Raw genomic sequence first — 22,404 nt, 5'->3', positions numbered from 1 at the left:
ATGCTTATAGTTGTGGCTGCTTTGGAAGCTGAGGTGGAAGGATCACTTGAGCCCAAGAGTTTGAAGCTACAGTGAGCTATGATTGTGCCACTGCACTCTAGCGTGGGTGACAGAGTGATACCCTGTCTCTTTAAAAATAAAAAAAGTAGCAAAACTACAGTTAGCCCTCTATATCCCGCTTGTTCTGCATCCACGGATTCAGCTAACTGCATATTGGAAATATTGGGAGAAAAAAAGCAACAGAAAAAAACAATAAAAAAAATGCAGTATAACAATTATTTGCATAGCATTTACATCGTATTAGGTGTAATAAGTAACCTAGACATGATTTAAAGTATACTGGAGAATATGTAGTTATATGCACATACTGTGCCATTTAATATAAGGAACTTGGGGCATTCATGGATTTTGGTATCTGTGGGGTTCCTGGAACCAGTTCGCCATGGATACTGAGGGATGACTGTGTATAGAATTGCTGGTTTCCGATACAGCCTGCAAGTCCATACATTGGCTTAGTCAAAATTCTTAGGCATATGGCTGAATTAAAACTTTCTGCATTGCTTAAAATTTATATACAGGTATACCTTACTCTGTTGTACTTCTTCACTTTGCAGATGCTGCATTTTTTTTTTTTTTTTGAGACGGAGTCTTGCTCTGTCTCCCAGGCTGGAGTGCAGTGGCGCGATCTCGGCTCACTGCAAGCTCCGCCTCCCAGGTTCCCGCCATTCTCCTGCCTCAGCCTCTCCAAGTAGCTGGGACTACAGGCGCCCGCCACCACGCCCGGCTAATTTTTGTTTTGTATTTTTAGTAGAGATGGGGTTTCACCGTGGTCTCGATCTGCTGACCTCGTGATCCGCCCGCCTCGGCCTCCCAAAGTGCTGGGATTACAAGCGTGAGCCACCGCGCCCGGCCGCTGCATTTTTTTTTTAACTGAAGGTTTGTGGCAACTGTACTGAGCAAATCAAGGCCGTCAGCACCATTTTTCCAATAGTTTGTGCTTGCTTCATGTCTCTATGTCATGTTTTGGTAATTCTTCCCATATTTCAGATGTTTTCATTATTATTATATCTGTTATGGTGATCTGTGATCAGTGATCTTTGATGTTACTGTTGTAATTGTTTTGAGGTGCCACGAACTGCACCTTTGTAAGATGGTGAACTAAATTGATAAATGTTGTGTGTGTTCTGACTGTACCACTGCTAGGCCGTGGGCCCCATCTCCCTTCCTTTCCTCAGGCCTTCCTATTCATTGAGACACAATATTGAAATTAGGCCAATTAGTAATTCTACAATGGTCCGTAAGGGTTCAAGTGAAAGGGAGAGTCATACAACTCTCATTTTAAATAAAAAACTAGAAATGATTTAGCTTAGTGAAGAAGACAGGTTGAAAGCCAAAATAAGCTGAAAGCTAGGGTTCTTGTGCCAAACAGCTAGCCAAGCTTGAATGCAAAGGACAGGTTGTTGAAGGAAATTAGAAGTGCTACTCCAGTGAGCACATGACTGGTAAGAAAGTGGAAGGGCCTCATTGCTGATATGCAGACAGTTTGAGTGGTCTGGATAGAAGTTCAAACCAGCTACAGCATTCTCTTAAGCCAAAGCCTAATCTCGAGCAGTGCCCTTACTGTCTTCAATTCTATGAAGTTTGAGAGACGTGAGGAAACAACAAAAGTTTGAAGCTAGCAGAGATTGCTTCATGAGGCTTAAACAAAGAAGCTGTCTCCATAACATAAAAGTGCAAGATGAAGCAGCAAGTGCTGAAATAGAAGCTGCAGCAAGTTATCCAGAAGATGTAGCTGAGATAATTGATGAAGGTGGCTACATTAAGCAATAGATTTTCAGTGTAGACGAAACAGCCTTCTACTGGAAGGAGATGCCATCTAGGACTTTGCTAGCTAGAGAGAAGTCACTGCTTGGCTTCGAAGGATAGGCTGACTCTCTTGTTAGGGGCTAATGCCTCTCATGACTTTAAGTTGAAGCCAGTGCTCATTGCCCATTCCAAAAATCTTAGGACCCTCAAGAATTTTGCAAAATCTCCTCTGTTTATGTGGCAAATCACATTTATTGATTTGTGTATATTGAACCAACCTTACATCCCAGCAATAAAGCCTACTTGATCGTGGTGGATTAGCTTTTTGATGTACTGCTGCATTTGGTCTGCAAGTCTTTTATTGAGAATTTTTGCACTTATGTTCATCAGAGATATTGGTGTGAAGTTTTCTTTTTCATTTTGTCTCTGCCACATTTTGGTATCAGAATGATGCTGGCCTCGTAGAATGAGTTAGGGAGCAGTCTCTCTTCTTCAGCTTTCTTGGAATAGTTTCAGTAGGATTGGTACCAGCTCTTCTTTATACGTTTAGTAAAATTTAGCTATGAATCTGCCTGATCCAAGGTTTCTTTCTGGAAGACAAAAATTTGTGTGACTCACTGTATTGTGATATTTGATTTATCGAGGTGGTCTGGAATCAAACCTGCAATATCTTATAGATTTGCCTGTATATAACACTAGAGTGTTACAGTGTTTTTTTTTTTTTTTTGAGACGGAGTCTCACTCTGTCTCCCAGGCTGGAGTGCAGTGGCGCAATCTCAGCTCACTGCAAGCTCTGCCTCCCGGGTTCACGCCATTCTCCTGCCTCAGCCTCTCCGAGTAGCTGGTTTTATAGAGACGGGGTTTCACGGTTCATCGACTCTGACCCTGACTGCCCCCTCGGCCTCCAAATCTGGATTACAACTGACCACCAAGTGAAACTCTCCCCCCTTCCCTAGCCTTTAATAATCAACATGCTGGTTTAAAAACAGATGTTAGAACATCTAAATAATTGTAGTTAGTTAACTTGCTGACTAGAATGAACAACATCATGTTTGATCCTTGACAATCCTGCACAGGATAATATTTAAATGCTAGTTTGATTGTATTATTTCCTTATATAAATTTCTTCAGGGGTTCCCCATTGCCTGGACTGCCCTTTCTTCTTTGTCACTAGTCTAATGTTTTTCCATTTTTCTCCCTAGCGTCTGCTAGTAGGCTTGTTCAGTGAATGTTTGTTGTTTGAATTACTTAAAAAAAATATAAATAAATGTGAATTTGAATGCATATCTATGTTAGTGGAAATAGATTTGAGTTTAGAAGTCTCAGGTCTTAAACTGTCTGAGCCTATTGGTAGGCTTTTTTTTTTTTTTTTTTTTTTTTGAGATGGAGTCTTGCCCTGTCGCCCAGGCTGGAGTGCAATGGCACGACCTCGGCTCACTGCAACCTCTGCCTCCCGGGTTCAAGAGATTCTCCTGCCTCAGCCTCCCGAGTAGCTGGGATTACAGGCGCGCGCCACTAGGCCCGGCTAATTTTTTGTATCTTTAGTAGAGACGGGGTTTCACCATGTTGGTCAGGCTGGTCTCGAACTCCTGACCTGGTGAAACCCCGTCTCTACTAAATACAAAAATTAGCTGGGCATAGTGGTGGGTGCCTGTAATCCCAGCTACTCAGGAGGCTGACGCAGGAGAATTGCTTGAACCCAGGAGGCAGAGGTTGCAGGAAGCCGAGATCGCGCCAATGCACTCCAGCCTGGGTGACAGAGCGAGACTCTGTCTCAAAAAAAAAAAGTATGCTTTATTATTACTCACATATCATGAGACCAACAGATCAAGAGACTATTGCTATGGAAAAGAGATATTGTTATATATACAGCTCTCAAGAGAAGGAGGCATGCTGTGTCACAGGGGGCTCCACAGGGAAGTACCAGAGTCAGTTAGGAGGCAGAGAAAGTGAGGGGGAAAAAGTGGGTGAGAATCTTTATGTGGTTTCTGTGGGAAGGGACAGGTGAGATAGGGTAAAACAGGTTTGGGATTGGCTACTTTGAGTATTTCGAGTGGGTTCTGGGCCATAGGGCTTTCTCTGGTTGTCTGGTACCTGGCCCTGGGGCAATTTGGGCGGGGAAAAGTTGACCCTAGAGTGTAACCCTAGAGGTGGTTGGAGGTTTGGGCTCTAGATAGGTTGGTGTGCATATGAAAGACATCCTTCCATGGGAGTTAGTTTGCTGTCTAACCCTGAGAGGGGCAGTCGCTTCAGTTTTAGCAAATCAAAGCATCAAGAATATAGAAAATAAAAAGATATGCTTACTATAATCTCTGTATGGACTAACACTACTTTTTAATTGGTCTCTCTATATTCACATTTGCTTCCCTGCAATCTAGCTTTCATTCAGCAACCACAGAAACTTTACATCATGTTATTCCTCTGCTTAAAATTCTTCACTGATTTTTTTTCTGTATTTCAAATAAAGCCTAGTCTCTTTACCTTGGTTTTGAGGCCCTTCATGGTCAGGCTTCTGCCTACATATGCAACTCCATTATATTCTACTGTATTCTTTACTCACTTTATCCTAGGCCCACTAATCTTTCAATTCTTTGACCATGATTTGTTCTGTCTTTCAGGGCCTTTGCAGGGCAGTTCTTAGTGCTTAGTTATCTGGCTAACTTCTCGTTAAGTTTTGCATCTTAGCTTAAATGTTATTCCCTTGGAGAGTCCTAAATTAGGTCCTGTCTTAGTTTTTTTGTGTGATTTATTTATTCATTGGTTCTTTTCTTTCTTTATTTTTTAATTTTAATTTTTCTTTTTTTTTTTTTTTTTTTTTGAGACAGAGCCTCACTCTTTCACCAGGCTGGAGTGCGGTGGCATGATCTCGGCTCTCTGCAACCTCTGCCTCCCGGGTTCAAGCAATTCTGCTGCCCCAGCCTCCTGAGAAGCTGGGATTATAGGCCCCTGCCACCACGCCCAGCTAATTTTTTTTTTATTTTTAGTAGAGACAGGGTTTCACCATGTTGGCCAGGATGGTCTTGATCTCTTGACCTCGTGATTCACCTGCCTCGGCCTCCCAAAGTGCTGGGATTACAGGCATGAGCCACCGTGCCCAGCCTGCTTCTTTAGTTTGTATATATGAGAAGAGAGCTACTGAGGATAAAATGGAAAGCAAGACAGATTGGTACCCATCTTTATGGAGCTTCTATTCTTCTGGGGGAGGCAGATAAAAGTCAATGACAAAGTCCTTGCAGGATGTAATAAGTGCTTTACAGTATAAAAGGTGCTGACATAGAAAGTATCAGAGGATGGCCACTGTATACATATGAACTCTGGAGTGTAAGCATTTGTTTCTTTTCCAATCTGTGGATTTTGTAATTCACAGCAGTTCAGTGGAGAAAGGACATTTTATTGTTAAAGCTCACTTATCTATTTTCAAAGGTTTTTCGCATACTCCAGTGCCTTCCAAGTCTCAGAGGCTACCATGGGATATGAATGCATTCCATTCCTTCATATGAACTAGGAACAATTTTATTTGCAGAAATGGTGAATACAAAATAAAGTCACAGCCAGTTTATCTTATAGCACCCTTCTTTTCTTGCCGTGGTTAGTAATCATATTTATTTGTGAGTTTACTCCTTAATTCCTGTATATTCATGCTAGTGTATTCCGTATGAGGGTCCAGATTGTGAGTGTGTGTTTTACTAGTGCATACTGAACATCTGGTCAAATGCCTGGCCCAAGTAGAGGGTCAGTGAATGCATGTGGCTGTTTAGTTCTAGTTGCTTAAATACTTTGCTGGGTTAAAGTTAGTGAGGCCATGTTTTATGTTAGAGAGGTGTTGGACTTGGATCCATCTACTTACATGGGTGTTAGATGGGCCATGAATTATTTTTTTGAAGAGAATTTTACCTTTTGCCAAAGTTTTCTCTTGACTTACTCTTATGGAGAGGTAGGGCTATGTTTTCAGGTAGCTGCCCAGGTTAGAATTCCTCATTTTCATGAGTTGTCACTTCTACCCTTAGCATTGCTGACTAGTGTGTATGGCAAGAAAAGTGTACATTTTTTTGTATGCTTTTCAGTGAACATAATCTTGAATTCATTGTTACTTAACACTTTTCAAAATTTTGAATGAGAAAATTCATATTTAAAGAGTTTTTTTTTGGCGGGCATGGTGGTTCATGCCTATAGTCTCAGCACTTTTGGAGGCCCAGGCAGGTGGAATACATGAGGCCAGGAGTTCAAGACAAGCCTGGCCAACATGGCAAAACCCTGTCTCTACCAAAACTACAAAAATTAGCTGGGCGTGGTGACACAGGCCTGTAATCCCAGTTACTTGGGAGGTTGAGGCACAAGAATCACTTGAACCCAGGAGACAGACATTGCTGTGAGCCGAGATGGTGCCACTGCACTCCAGCCTAGGTGGCAGAATGAGATTCTATCTCAGAAAAAAAAAAAAAAAAAGAGAGAGAGAGAGAAAGTTTTTTTTTTTTTTTTTTTTTTCTGAAGGATATACAGTCTATTCACTGGTGGAGTGAAGCTTAACTCTGGGTCTATATCAGAGTCACTGGTAGAGCTTTTAAAAACCTACTGAATCAGAACCTCAAAGGAGTGTGGGCTTGGGCCACAGGTGGCTCTGATGCACAGCCAGGTGTAGGAGCACTACTCCCTATAAAAGTTTCCACATAGGCGCCATATTTCAAAGGAGTACATGTAAAGAATTTTTTTTTTATGTTTCCCATATGTCACAGTTCTAAGTCTGTATTTAGTTTCATTTGTTTGTAAACAAGCACTTTTCTTAAATGGTTCAGTGAACATTTATGAACTCCAAATACATACTTTCAATTCCCAAGACCTAGCAAAGCTGAGTGTGTCTGGAAATTTAAGGTATGAGATGGAGAGTAATCAGAGAGACGGGTAACAAGGTAGACTCTGAAATAACTTGTATGCGATATGAAGCAGGTAAGACCTTTTCCTTTGGGTAATGGAGAGCTGTTGGAGTATTTTTGTTTAACTAGGAGAGCAGTATGATCAGCTTATTTTACTTTTGTTTTAAAGTAAGGTACCTTGTCAACTGTATGTAGCATAGATTAGAACAGGGGAGAAAACTAAGACAAGGAGACCAGTGGGGAGCAAGTCTGTGCAAGAGGTAACAGAGTAGCAGTGGGGATAAAACAGGTTTGAATTCAGGCCCTTCAGCTCCAACCACTGTTCTACCTTTGACTTCAAGACATAGTTAATTTTTTTTTTGTATTTATTGCCTTTGTTTTTAATATAAAATTTAATTATAATGGGAAAATTTTAAACTTTTGTTTTTTAGATGACTGATATTTTTATTATTTATTTATTTTTAACTTTTAAGTTCAGAGGTACATGTGCAGGTTTGTTACATGGGTAAACTTATGTCATGGGGGTTTGTTGTGCAGCTTATTTTATCACCCAGGTATTAAGCCTAGTACCCATTAGTTATTTTTCCTGATCCTCTCCCTCATTCCACCTTCCACCTTCTGATAGGCCCCAGTGTGTGTTGTTCACTCTGTGTGTCCATGTGTCCTCATCATTTAGCTCCCAGTTATAAGTGAGAACATGCAGTATTTGGTTTTCTGTTCCTGTGTTAGTTTGCTAAGGACAGTAGCCTCCAGCTGCATCCATGTCTCTGCAACGGACATGACTTTGCTCTTTTTTTGTGGCTGCATAGTATTCCATGGTGTATATGTACCACATTTTCATTATCCAGTCTATCATTGATAGGCATTTAGATTGATGCCAAGTCTTTGCTATTGTGAAGAGTGCTAGTTACAATGAACATAAGCATGCATGTGTCTTTATAATAGAACAATTTATATTCCTTTGGGTATATATCCAGTAATGGGATTGCTAGGTTGAATGGTATTTCTGTCTCTAGGTCTTCGAGGAATTGCCACATTGTCTTCCACAATGGTTGCACTAATTTACACTCCCACCAACAGTATATAAGCCATTCCTTTTTCTCCACAACCTTGCCAGCATGTTTTTTTTTTTTTTTTTTTTTTGACTTTTTAATAATAGTCATTCTGACTGGTGTAACATGGTATCTCATTGTGGTTTTGATTTGCATTTCTCTAATGATCAGTGATGTTGAACCTTTTTTCATATACTTGTTGGCCACATGTAGGTCTTCTTTTGAAAAGTATCTGTTCATGTCCTTTGCCCATTTTTTAATGTTTTTTTTTTTTTTTCTTGTAGATCTGTTTAAGTTCCTTATAGCTGCTGGATATTAGACCTTTATTGGATGCATAGTTTGTTCAAAAATGTTCTCTCATTCTGTAAGTTATCTGTTTACTCTCTTGATAGTTTCTTTTGCTGTACAGAAGCTCTTTGATTTTACTAGATCCCATTGGCCAAGTTTTGCTTTTGTTGTGATTGCTTTTGGTGTCTTTGTTGTGAAATCTTTGCCTATGTCCTGAATGGTATTGCCTAGGTTGTCTTCCAGGGTTTTTATATTTTTGGATTTTACATTTAGGCCTTTAATCCATCTTGAGTTAAATTTTTGAACATGATATAAGGGAGGGGTCCAGTTTCAATCTTCTGCATATGGCTAGCCAGTTATCCCAGCACCATTTATTGAATGGGGAATCCTTTTTCCTTTCCATTGCCTGTTATTGTCAGGTTTGTCAAAGATCATATAGTTGTAGTTGTGTGGTCTTATTTCTGAGTTCTTTATTCTGTTTCAGTTGTCTGTATGTCTTTTTTTATATCATAACCATGCTGTTTTGGTTACTGTAGCCCTGTAGTATATTTTGAAGTCGGGTAGTGTGATGCCTCCGGCTTTGTTCTTTTTGCTTAGGATTGCCTTGGCTATTCGGGCTCTTTTTTGGTTCCATATGAATTTCAAAATAGTTTTTTCTAGTTCTGTGCCGAATCTCAAATAGTAGTTTTAATAAGAATAGCATTGAATCTATAAATTACTTTGGGCAGTATGGCCATTTTAATGATGTGTGTGTGTGTGTATATATGTATATATAATTTTTTTATTTTTTATTATTATTATTTTTTTGAGATGGAGTCTTGCTCTGTTGCCCAGGCCGGAGTGCAGTGGCACAATCTCAGCTCACTGCAACCTCCGCCTCCTGAGTTCAAGTGATTTTCCTGCCTCACCCTCCTAAGTAACTGGGATTACAGGCACGTGCCACCATGCCCAGCTAATTTTGTATTTTTAGTAGAGACGGGGGTGTCACCATGTTGGTCAGGCTGATCTCAAACTCCTGACCTCAAGTGATCCTCCCAAAGTGCTGGGTTTACAGGCGTGAGCCACCATGCCCAGCCTCATTTTAATGATATTGATTATTTCTATCCTTGAGCATGGAATGTTTTCCCATTTCTTTATGTCATCTCTGATTTCTTTGAGCAATGTTTCATAGTTCTCCTTGTGGAGATCTGTCACCTCCCTAGTTTACTGTCTTCCTATGTAGTTTATTCTTTTTGTGGCAGTTGTGAATGGGAGTCAGTTCCCGATTTGGCTCTCGGCTTGACTGTTGTTGGTGTATAGGAATGCTAGTGATTTTTGCACATTGCTTTTGTATCCTGAGACTTTGCTGCAGTTGTTTATCAGCCTAAGAAGCTTTTGGGCTGAGGCTGTGGGGTTTTCTAGATATAGGATCATGTCATTTGCAAACAGGGATAGTTTGACTTCCTCTCTTCCTATTTGGATGACCTTTATTTCTTTCTCTTGCCTGATTGCCTTTGCCAGGACTTCCAATACTATGTTAAATAGGAATGATGAGAGAGTGCATCCTTGTCTTAATGCTGCTTTTCAAGGGGAATGCTTCCAGCTTATGCCCATTCAGTATGATTGTTGGCTGTGGGTTTTTCATATATGGCTCTTATTATTTTGAGGTATGTTCCTTCAATACCTAGTTTGTTGAGAGTTTTTAACATGAATGGACGTCTGATTTTATCGAAAGCCTTTTCTGTATCTATTGAGATAATCATGTGGTTTTTGTCTTTAGTTCTGTTTATGTGATGAATCACATTTATTGATTTGTATATGTTGAGCCAATCTTGCATCCCAAAGAGAAAGCCTACTTGACTGTGGTGGGTTAGGTTTTTTATGTGCCACTGGATTTGGTTTGCTAATGTTTTGTTGACGACTTTTGCATCAATGTTCATCAAGTATATTGGCCTAAAGTTTTCTTTTTTTGTTGTATCTCTGCCAGGTTTTGGTATCAGAATGATGCTGGCTTCATAGGATGAGTTAGGGAGCATTTCCTTCTCCTCAATTTTTTGAAATAGTTTCAGCAGGAATGGTACCAGCTCTTCTTGGTACATCTGCTAGAATTCGGCCCTAAGTCCATCTGGTCCTGGGTGTTATTTTTTTTGGATGGTAGGCTGTTTATTACTGCCTCAATGTTAGAGCATAACTAAAATTTTAAAGGCTGTACTGAGAAGTCTTCCCTGACAGTTTTCTCTTAACCTCCACAATTGTTCTTTTATTGTACTTTTAATTTTTTTTTTTTTTTTGCTTATTTGTTTTTCTGTCTTATTTATCTTACGTTGGCGCCCAGCAAAATAGCTACTGTTTTTGATTGTAGCTACTACTAGATAGAAGTATTTATTTGAACAAGTTGTCCTCTTACATGCCATACTTGGTTTTTCACTTTCTATTTGTGTACCTTTATTTATGGCCTTTCTCTTTTCTAGAATTCTCTTATCCCTCTTCTCCATCTACATTTTGGAGTTTAAACTTTTCTTTCAAAGTCTCATTCAAATCCCACTCCCTTCCACAAAGTTCTCTTTGGATGATTCCAATGTTATTTCCTCATTTGACCTCTTGTAGCATTAAACTTGTGTTCTATTTAGTTTCTGCTGTCTTTTATTTTCTATCTCTATGCATTTTTTGAATATGTTATTCTGCCTCTTTGAGATAGGTAAGATTTCTCATACATCAGTATATGTAGTTTATCCATAATATACATTATTACTGATGGTCATTTGTCCCTTTCTAAATCTTCCTGAAGACAGCTTGGCTATAAACAGTTTATTCTGCGCTGGAAGACGTAAGACCTCAGTTTAGAAATTAAGTTACTAATATTTTAATTCTATAAATTTAAGCAGAAAAATTTATAATTTTTTTCTCTAGAATTTTCAAAAGCCAGAATGAAAGAAAATTTAAAATAACTTTTTTGGCTTCATTGAATTATAGATTATTTTAGAGTTGATTAATATTTGACTGAATGCAAAATCCTTTAGAAGTCATATTTAAAATGCTTTAGTTAAAGGGAAAAATTTTCATTTGTTCCTCATGTTAAGTAGTAAGTTCTTTGCCAAAATGAAGTCTTATTTTCTTCAGAATCACTCAAAACATTTGGGCCTCTTCTGGTTTGTAATCCTGTTAAATTTCATCCATGAAGTAAAGCCTAATTATGCATAGTTGGTGAACTCCAGATATTGAGAATTTGATGGGCAATAGAAATTTACTTATTTAACTTATTGGAACATTATGAAATGTTGAAAATACTTTGTATTGGGATTAAGAAAAAAATTTCTTTGGGAATTAACTAAATTTAATTGTTTATGTATTTTCCTTTAGCCCATATGTTGTAAAGTACTATGGCAGTTATTTTAAGAATACAGACCTCTGGATTGTTATGGAGTACTGTGGTGCTGGCTCTGTCTCAGACATAATTAGATTACGAAACAAGACAGTAAGTATTTTAAAATTGTTTTGCTGATCTCATTTCTAAAGATTCATATTTTAGAATCTGACTAGTTGGTATTTTGTTACACAGAAAATAATAGCATGAAAAAAGAAAAGGTTTTAAGTGGTGTAAAGATATCTAGTAGGAGGTGTGAGAACCAGCCACATAGCTTTCTGTGACAAATTTAGGAATTACATAATTGTTTAATTTATTTATTAGGATAATTTTTGGTGTGTCACAGAAACTACCATGGTACTTCTCTTCTTCATTTGGAATCAGTGTGTGTGTGTGTTGTTTATTAATGTGAGTTTCATAAATTATGGCTAGAATTTTATTTAAAGTTTATAATATTCATGGTATTTACTTATCTTAAATTTTCTGTATTATAATTTATGGCTGGTAATATTTGAAGAAATTATATATTTCTGAATTTAAAAAAATATAAAACATTTTTGTATTTATTTTCCCAAATATTGTCAGGATGTGTGAAAGTGATAGAAATATATATATTTCTATAAATTTAGCTTAGTGAAATGTATTGTTTAATAAAAGCTTTTTACGGTTATGTTTTAACTCTAAGTAGAAGTGCTATTTACAAAATTGTTTACTTTAAGCTAGTAATACATCTAGTTTATTTGGACAATTTGTATGGACCAAAGTTACCTTTTTTTCTTGAATAGGAAGAGTAATCAGTGAAATAATTTGTAATTCTGTAGCAGTAATATTGTTATATGTTGTCAGCCATGTTTCAGTAAAACACATTCAGAAAAAATACTTCAGTCAATTTGTGGTTAACCAGAATCATTTTAAAGTTTGATTTGGGAAGTACACTGTAAGTTTATTTTACTAATTTTTTTTTCCCTGTTAGAGAAAGAAAGTAAATAGAATTTCTTTTAAGGGAAGTGAAACAGAAGGTGAAATAATCCCTGTTTTGACAGAGTAGATTAAGTGATCTGTGACATTCTAATGATATATTTTAGAATTTCTATGGTGCTTAACTAGCATTTATGTAAATCAGATGATTCTTGAGTGGCAGAACAATGCTTCAGTGGAAAGTAATTACATCCCAGTTAGAGAATTGTTTTAAAATCATTTCAGGGCTAAACTCAGTGCATTTGGTATTTAAAGTTATCAAGTAGGAATATGAAGTAAAGTGTGTGAAATGGAAAATTTTAAACATCTCTGTTTTCTTAGTTTTAAGTGTTAATGTTACAATTTTGAGTAGATATGAAGTATTTGATCCAAGAAGTTTAATTCTTGTTGCCAATAATTACAACTGTGAAGGCATACTATAGTTCTTAAACATAGGTATGGATCAGATCATTATCTTCGGAAAACTTTGTCAGTTATCAAAGAAAGATTTTATCCATTCATATTCTTTGTTATAAGACACAGTCCACTGAACATGTTGGGGAGTCGTACACTTGGAATAACATAGTTGTTACTCTCACACAACAGGTACCCTGGGTTCTGGGATGGCATGGTAAGAGTCTAATTTCCATATATGAAAAGGAACCCAGAGCTGCACAAAAGATTGATCAGGAGCTGTAGGTATATTGTTTCTGAGTGTTGCCTTGATGACAGCTCCTGTTAAGTCTCAAGAATATTTGTGTCTTTCTTTTCTAGTGCAAGGACATTTTTGTTCATTTATTTATTATCCAAAAAGAGTACCATTATTGTTAAGGTTAATAATATAAAGATATGTAACATCCCATTTAAAAAATTTCTGGATGTTGTAGGCCTTTGTTCATTGGAGTGATACTCTTGATTGTCTGAATTTCAGAAGCATGACTATTACTGACTGGCTTTCAAAAATTTGGCGAGTCTAACAGTCGTCTTTGATTAAACAGGTGTAAAACTCACTCTAGTAATTGTTTTCATGGTCATGACACAATCTTTTCCTAAGAATATGGCAATTTGTTTTTAAGAGCTTGTATGGTCTGTTGTTTTTTTGTGATCTGCTTTGTTTCTCTAAATTCTGTATACATTTTAAATAGCACGAGGAACTCTTGTTATTTTATATTGTTATTCTTGTTATTTTATATTGCAAATGTTTATATTTACTCATATATTTATGCTTTTTATTGTTCTTTATTTCTTTCTGCATTTCCCAGTTGCCTGAAGAATATCTGTTAGTATTTCCTTATGTGTGGTGGGTATGATGATAATGTCTTTTTTTTTTTTTTTTGGTGAAAATGTTACTATTTTACTTCATGTTTTCTTTTTTCCTTTTTTTGAGACAGGTTCTCGCTCTTTTGCCCAGGCTAGAATGCAGTGGTGTGATCGTAGTTCACTGCAACCTTGAACTCCTGGGCTCAAGCGATCCTCCAGCCTTAGCCTCCTGAGTAACTAGGACTTCAGGAGCATGCCATCATGCCTGGCTAATTAAAACAATTTTGTTTTGTAGAGATGGGGTCTGGCTATATTGCCCAGGCTGGTCTTCACCTCCTGGTCTCATTCAATTCTCCTGCCTTGGCTTCCCATAGTGCTGGGATTACTGATGTGAGCCACCATGCCTGACCCTCACTTCACTTCTGAACAGTATATTTGCTGGGTAAAGAATTCTAGGTTAGTGATTCCTTTTAGCCTTTTATAGATATTATCCAGGAATCTTGTATTTTGTATCCCAGAACATAATTTATTTTTATTTTTTATTTTTATTTTTGACACAGGGTCTTGCTCTGTCACTCAGGCTGTAGTTGCAGTGGTGTGATCATGGCTCAGTATAGCCCTGGCCTCCTGGGCTCAAGTGATCTTCCCACTTCAGCCTCCTGAGTAGCTGGAACCACAGTCATGTGGCACCATGCCCAGCTAATTTTTTTGATTTTTTGAAGAGATAGGGTCTGACTTTGCTGCTTAGGCTCATATCCTAGAACATATTAATTATAGTCTAATTCTGTCTGCTAATCTTTTAAATGTTGATATCCTGTCAGTCTCTATTTTATATTGTTTCTCTTGTTTTTTATTGTTTTTGTCTATGCCTTGTGATCTTTGATAGAGTGCTAGACATTGCATAAAACGTGACGGAAGTTATTTGAACTTCTGAATGTTGACATATTTTACTTAAGGTTTTTGTTTCTATCTGGTGGCTAGAACTAGCAATCCTGGATCACTTTAATTCAATTGGGGTTAGAGATAATTTGAATCTGGGCTTTAGTACAGTTATTGGCTACATAATGATGTTTCTATCCATGATGGACTGCATGTAGAATGGTGGTCCCATAAGATTATAGTATCATATTTTTACTGTACTTTTTCTATGTTTAGATGTGTTTAGATACACGAATACTTACCATTGTGTTGCTGCTGCCTACAGCAGTCTGTACAGTAACATGCTACACAGGTTTGTAGCCTAGGAGCAATAGGCTATACCATCTAGGTTTGTGTAAACACACTCTGATGTTCACACAGTGATGAAATTGCCTAATGATGTCTTTTTCGGAATATATCCATGTTGTCAGGTGACACATGACTGTACTTTTGAGGGCTGATCCTCCTTTACATCTAGGATATAGTCCTTTGGCATTATAGGGCTTCTCAGTTTCTTGGTAGGTTTTGATTTCCCGTCTTTGACCTTCTCATCTTGTAAGTCAGTCAAAAGGTCTGCTCTGCTTATTAGCCTCTTGGCCTCTGTTCCATAATTGATAGATGCCTCCTGGGGAAAAGCAGCCGTTATTGCTAGGCTCACCTCTTCCTTTTTCTTTTTTCTAATATTTTGTTTTCAGACAAAATACACTGATCGTGTGTCTTCATTAGCCTTACCATAGACTTTTAAATGTATTTTCTCCAGACATTTTAGTTCTTTCAACAGGAGAGTGGTCTGAATTATCTAGTTTATCATTACCAGAAGTGGAACTCTTTCAAATAGTACAAGTTTTGTTATTAGCAGTTCTGTTCTGCTATGAGCAAACATATGCAAAGCTACCCCCAAAGGCTAAGGGAGCTGAGAGCTGAAGAAAGATGCTGACAAATCCAGTTTCTTATAAAAAAAATTTATTACAGACTTACTAACAAATAATGTTTTGGGTGGCCAAGAGGTGGTGTATTCCCACATCCACCCTCCCCAAAATATCCTTTATATAGCAAGCTCTTTTGATAAGACATATGCAGCTGGTTACACCTCAGACTTTCTTGCTACTCGTGACCCATGGAGAGGTTAAATAAACATCTTTATGAGGGGTTATCTATGCTACAGGCATTGTTTAAAGACCTTGCTGCTGGAGCCAAACTCCTGTCATTATGGTGGTTTTGCTTCGAAATGGTGTCACTCTTGTCTTGCAATAGGCTGTTTTTTTACCTACATCTTTAATCTAGCTGGAGTTTATTTCTGTATATGATAGGAGATAGGGGTATACAGCACTTTTTTTTTTTTTCTGTGTGGAAATCTAATTGTCCTAACACAATTTTCTATCCCTTTTTAACTGGCTTATAAGCCTGTCTTACTAAGGTTATGTATATATTTGGCTCTATATTTGGTCTCTCTGTTCTAGCAGAGATTTATTTGCAGCTTCTGCAATAGAAATATGTTCTTAATTATATGGTGGCATGTTTGATGTTTGGGATGCAATTCCCTTTCTTTGTTTTCCTTGATCTCTCATATAAGTTTTATTTATTTATTTATTTATTTATTTATTTTTTATTTATTTATTTTTTTTTGAGACAGAGTTTCGTTCTCGTTGCCCAGGCTGGAGTGCAATGGCGCGATCTTGGCTCACTGCAACTTCTGCCTCCCAGGTTCAAGTGATTCTCGTGCCTCAGCCTCCCTAGTAGCTGGGATTATAAGCACCTGCCACCACACCCAGCTAATTTTTATATTTTTAGTAGAGATGGGGTTTTGCCACATTGGCCAGGCTGGTCTAGAACTCCTGACGTGAGGTGATCCACCCGGTCACCTAAAGTGTTGGGATTACAGGCATGAGCCACTGTGTCCGGCCTCATGTAAGTTTTAGAATGAGTTGTCAAGCTCCACAAAAAGTCTTGCTGGGTTTGTGATTGGAATTACATTTAACTCATAATTTGTGTTAACTAATATTTTCCAATCCATGATCATAGCATATCTTTGTGTTCAGTTCTTTTTTGTATTTAAATGCATTTTTAAATCTCCTTGAAAATCATTCGGCCGGGTGCGGTGGCTCATGCCTGTATTCCTGGCACTTTTGGAGGCCAAGGCAGGTGGATCACCTGAGGTCAGGAGTTCGAGACCAGCCTGGCCAACGTGGCAAAACGCCATCTCTACTAAAAATACAAAAAAATTAGCTGGGTGTGCTGGCAGGTGCCTATAATCCCAGCTACTCGGGAGGCTGAGGCAGGAGAATCGCTTGAACCTGTGGGGCAGAGGTTGCAAAGAGCTGAGATTGCACCACTGCAGTCCAGCCTAGGTGACAGAGTGAAAATCTTGTCTCAAAAAAAAAAAAAAAAAGAAAATTGTGTACATTTTAAATTTGATTTGCTTCTAGGAGCTTTGTCATTTTTACTGCTAATGTGAATGATCTTTTGTTGCTGTTATATTTTCTAGTTGGCTAATGGTAGTATCTAAGAATGCTATATCTTACATATTTTTGTTGTTCACCATAGCAGTTTTTGCCATTGTTACTCCTCTGACCCTGTTCCTTGATTTTACTAATTAGTCATTTGCTTGTTTTCTATTCATGTACCTTTTTTGTAATCCAGTTAATAATCCTGTTTGACATTTGTATCATTCTTGCCTAGTGCCCCAGTTATTTCTCTCAATCTCTTTTTAGGAGTTTTATCTTGTCCTTGAAACTCATGCTTTGTGTTTGGGGCCTGTTCCTTGGAGTGAGTATCTCAGATACTGGTTTACTCATTTGCTTGTGTCTCTTTTTACTCTTGGTCATTTGGGTATGTCAGGTAGAGCCCTTGAATTGACTTTTCTTATTATTATATTCACTTAAATGAATTCATGTATGATCTGTGGATGTAAAACGTTATTGACAACTTTAACCTTTATAAATCTAAAAAAAGATATAAAAACACGATCACTGAAATTGTTTTGTGCTTATCTTTAAATTGTTAATAAAAACTGTAAAATACAGGTTGAGAACAAGGTTGGATTGGTGCTCAAGTGGACCCAGATGGATGTTGTTCTGACAGCATAATCCTATTCTGATGTGAGAGCTTAACTTTATAATTCATTTGATTATGTATATACTACATATATCAACCATATTAATAGTAAGCTTTCTCAGAGTAATGGACAGCTTAGATTACATTATTAGAAACTTTTTGGATCTTGTCTATGTATAATTTGCATATTCTATTTGTACATATTTATATATAGTGAGCTTCATTTATTATAGAGAAGAAACAAAATTATGTGATGATTTAGGGAGTTGACAATAGATTCGAAATTTTTAATTTGTTTTAAGAGTAGTTAAGTCTTGGAGAACCACCTAAGTAACATATTTTGTGTGTGTGTGGAATTGTGCTTGTCTTTGAAAGAAATCTTATTAGGGATAAAGCGTTCTTGATTCTGAATTATTGACTATTGTCTATTTTCGAACAAATGTTTCCTTGAAAATTGAAAATAAAAGGCACAAGAAAGAGCAAGTCCAATTAAGTTACATGTCTTTTAAATAAAACATTTAAGTTCAAATTTTTTAGCCTGATATATAAACAGAGTTTATGTATTACCTCCTTTCTACCTCTACAGTTTCATACCTTGTCACTGTTTTATCAGGTACTTTCCAGTTCAGTGTTAAATGAGAACTGGCTTCTAGAATAAGAACTGGCTTCATATTTTGGTGATTATATGTATGCCCTTGCCTCATCCTCTGCCCTTCTTCTAGTGTTATCCCTACCTCCAGTCTTTGCCTAGTGAATTTGCGTCCAAGAAGGCCCAGCTGAAAATGTTACCTCTTATTTGAAAATTTGCTTATTTTCTCAGGTAGTTTGTTGTCTATTTAGTAATTCATTGATTAATTAATTGGGTGTTTATTGCATATTCACTCTTACATAAAGAAAGCACAATAAATGCTATTTTTACTGTGATGATGTTTATTTTAACTATTAGGTAGGCTATCTTTTCATATTTGTATTGGCTGTTTCATGTTCTTTTTGTGCCTATTCTTTGCTGTTTGTTTCTGTTGGCCTTTTTTTTGTCTGTTTTATTGCTTGACAGTTTGCTAATAGTTATATGAGTACTTCACATATTTTAAAAGTCATAAAACACATTATCTGATTGTCAGCATAGATATTAAAGAAGGACCTTCAAAATCTGATCTATACTTTTTCTTTGGGAAACATAGGAAAAGATGAAGGCATAGAATTAAGTTGTGGGTTAATTGGACATATTCCAGTGATTGTAACTGAGTCTGAGTTGTAAAGGGTAGAGATTTTGTCTGAGTGCTGATTCTTACTCAACATGGGCCAGATCACAGAATTGGCACTTGAGCTGGTAACGGATTGTGGTAATTAATGGTAGTGGTACTAGAATTAGGAAAAAGGTAAAACTCCTGTATTCTAGTGGGTGATAAAAATTTCTCTGACTCTTCTGGTTACATTATGAGTAAAAATCACTGTTAGGTTAGTATTCATTGAGTCCTTTTGGTTTTTAAGTATTTGGGGCTCTATAAAATAGTATATGTGACTTAAATTTCTCATTTTTGTGATCAGACTCACAAACACAGCTCAAGTCCTGGTATCATACACATTCAGTAACTGATTTTTTCACAGTATTTTAAACTATCTTTTAAGTTTGATGAAACTTCTTTGTAGATAACCCAGCCATGGTATCCTATACTTGGGAGTTACATTTAATTAGTCAGCTTTTAGTGTTTGGGAGAAGAGTAGTTGCAGTTGCCTTTCTCCTTGAGGAGTAAACTCCTCAAGGGCGGGAGTTTTAATATATTCATATTGAAATATTCCAAGTGCCTAGAATAGCTTTTGGCACCTACAAGCCTTTGATAAATGTTGAGCTGAAACAGCCAATTTTTTGGCTTCTTGTCCTGTGAATATAAAATTACCCTACCTCTTTATTCAGTGTTATATTTTTGTGGATGAGTTATAATTTGCATGGCTACTATTCGGTATTAATAATGTGGATTGCTGAACAAATATGGTCATATACCAAAGACAAGCCATAAAAAGTATGCTTACTAGTAACCTTGGCATGTTTGAAATACCAGAATATGTTTCATTAGTTCCCTGATTTTTACAAAAGTTATATATGTGTCTATGTTTAATTTTTTGCTTAATTTTAAAAGTGTGTATCTTGATAATTTTAACCATAGGCCTTCTGGACTCACACAAAAGCTTTTTGTTGTTGTTTGTGTAAGGTAATATAAGCATTTTTTTTTGAGGAGTCAAGTGTTTTCAAGTTTTAAAAGAATGAAAACTTTAGTATATTTGTAGTAATAAGTTTTGAAGGTTTCCTGTGAAGAAATTTTTTAAAAACCAATTTATATTATATTAAATGCCATTAAACATCTCGAAACATTTATGCATTTCAAACATATACTGCAGAGTAGAAATGCATAACTCTGTGAAATTGAAGCTCTTAAAAGATAGGTTAGATTTTTGATTAGAGGCTTTCCAAATGATCTTTACATAATTGTAAAGCTATGTCTTGACATATGGAAGAAATAGAGTCTATGTTTTAGATGTTTATTGTATACTTAAAAACATTCTAAGAAAATGCCTAAGGTTATTCTTTCCCATTTAGGCCCATTTTTTGATTTGACTACTTGTTTTCATTCAACCTAGTATAGTAGAAATGGCATGAACCCAGGCTTTCAGCAATATGGGTTTTAGTTTTGGTTCTTCTACAGACTAGTCTTATGGTCTGTAGCAAATCATTTAACTGACAAGGACTTCAGTGTCCTCATCTGTTAAATAATAAGTAACATTTGCCTAGTGCTTTACATTTTACTTGGCAGTTGATATGGTTTAGTCTACATTCCCACCCAAATCTCATGTTGAATTGTAATCCCCAGTGTTCAGGGAGGGACCTGGTGGGAGGTGATTGGATCATGGAGGTGGATTGGAGGTGATTGGATCATGGGTGCAGGTTTCCCCCTGGCTGTTCTTGTGATAGTGAGTTCTCATGAGAGTGTGTAGCACTTCCGCCTTCGTCCTCTCTCCCGCTCTGCCATGAGAATTCGGTGCTTGCTTCCCCTTTGCCCTTCCGTCATGATTGTAAGCCTCCGTGGCCTCCCCAGCCATGCCTCCCCAGCCAGCCTGTGGAACTGTGAGTCAATCAAATCTCTTTTCTTCTAAATTACCCAGTCTCAGGTAGTTCTTTATAGCAGTGTGAGAGTGGATGAATACAGCAGTTTTATTTACCTTTTGGTTGAATGGAAAGGTTCAAAACACATCTATTGATTTGGGCCCAGTGCTGTTCACTAGAGGTACAAATAACTAATAAATGTTGCTGTCTTGCATTCTTCACACACTAGATGAGGTAATAGGTATGTAAAAAACCAAATTCTGTTTTGCAAAGAGTTAGAGTTCTTTAGGAGGAAAAAAGGAGACACACATAGCCTAACAATTTAGAAAAAGTTTCGTTGGAGAGAGAATCCACTAGCACAGTGGTCCTCGACCTTTTTGGCACCAGGGACTGGTTTCATGGAAGACAGTTTTTCTACGGATGGGGGTGATAGTTTCAGGATGAAACTGTTCCACTTCAGATCATCAGGTATTAGATTCTCATAAGGAGTGCACAACCTAGATTCCTCGCATGCGCAGTTCACAATAGGGTTTGTTCTCCTATGAGAATCTAATGCTGTTGCTGATCTGACAGGAGGAGGTGGAGCTCAGGCAGTAATGCTCGCCCACCCACCACTCACCTCCTGCTGTGTGGCCCAGTTCCCAACGGGCCATGGACCAGTACCCAGGGGTTGGGGACTCCTGCATTAGCAGATTCTTGAAGGAGTAGGAGTTATTGAATATAAGCTTCAAAAGGGCAGGGATTTTTCTTTTCTTCACTGTTTTATCTTTAGCTCCTAGGATAGGTGCTCAGTAAATATTGAAAGAATGAATGAATAAATGAGTGAGTCAGAGAAGAGAGGGCAAAGAACATCTTGGAAGAGGAAACAATGATATGCTCAAATTTTATTTCTGTCTCTAAATATCCAGTGTTGTACCCCTAGGTTACCCAGAGAAGAATGTTCCCAGCATGTGGTCTAAATGGATTTACTTTTCTCACGCTTAATTAATTACTCAAAATCATTGCCACATTTTAGGTTGATGGCTCTATGTTGGGATCATGTTGTGATATAATTTTCTGTTCCTGGGAGTTTTTTCTTTTTTTGTTATTTTGAAAAAAGCAATGTATGCATCTTTTATCTCTTTGGTAATATCTTTGAGCTTCTTACTCAGTGTATTTATTTCCTGAAATGTATGTGATTCTTCTTTGAGATTTTCTTTAGAGCTTCCTGATTTCTTGTTCTAATGTGAACTCATTGCTTTGAGATCGGTTTTATAGCCGTATCCTTAGAATTTCTTTTCACTTGACTCTTGGGTTAGTGCCACCATTAAAAAAAGGATATTTCCTGTTTTCGTGGTTTTTACCTTTGTTTTGTATTCTTCCTAAACTGTCTTCTTCATGATACAAGAATAAGGGGTCAGTTATTATTTGAGCCTTTGCATATCTGAAAATATCTTTATTTTGCTTTTATACTTGGTTGATAGCCTATGTAGAATTTTACAGTGAAAATAATTTTCTCTCAGAGCTTTGAGACTTTCCTCCATTTATCTTCTAACATCTAGTGTTGCTGATGGCTGTCAGAGTCTTATTTATTTGTAGGTTTTTTCCCCCTCTGGAAATTTCTGGACTTTTCTTTTTATCTTGACATTTCTGATATTTCACAAGAATGTGCCTAGATGTGAGTCCATTTTATTAGTTATGCTCGACATTCAGTAGTTCCTTTTAATATATAAACACTTGTCTGTCTTCAGCTTTGGAAAATTTCTGTTTTCTTTA

At 37.2% G+C, this 22,404-nt stretch overlaps 1 protein-coding gene across 7 annotated transcripts in view; it reads left to right on the top strand.

Annotated features, from left to right (window-relative positions):
* The window catches only part of STK3 (serine/threonine kinase 3), a 427,140-nt gene that overhangs the window by 64,125 nt on the left and 340,611 nt on the right, over positions 1–22,404 (top strand). For all 7 annotated transcript variants that reach the window (XR_009214836.1, XR_009214835.1, XM_058443993.1 and 4 more), the window contains exon 4: positions 11,357–11,471. Coding sequence is in view for 5 of the 7 variants with exons in the window: in XM_058443993.1 (XP_058299976.1) it covers positions 11,357–11,471 (115 nt within the window). In the remaining 2 variants the exon portion in view is untranslated. The remainder of the gene's footprint in view (positions 1–11,356; positions 11,472–22,404) is intronic.

Source organism: Hylobates moloch, unplaced genomic scaffold (genome assembly GCF_009828535.3).
Source record: "Hylobates moloch isolate HMO894 unplaced genomic scaffold, HMol_V3 SCAFFOLD_9, whole genome shotgun sequence".
Classification (NCBI taxonomy): Eukaryota; Metazoa; Chordata; class Mammalia; order Primates; family Hylobatidae; genus Hylobates; species Hylobates moloch.
This window is presented reverse-complemented; position numbering and strand designations above follow the sequence as displayed.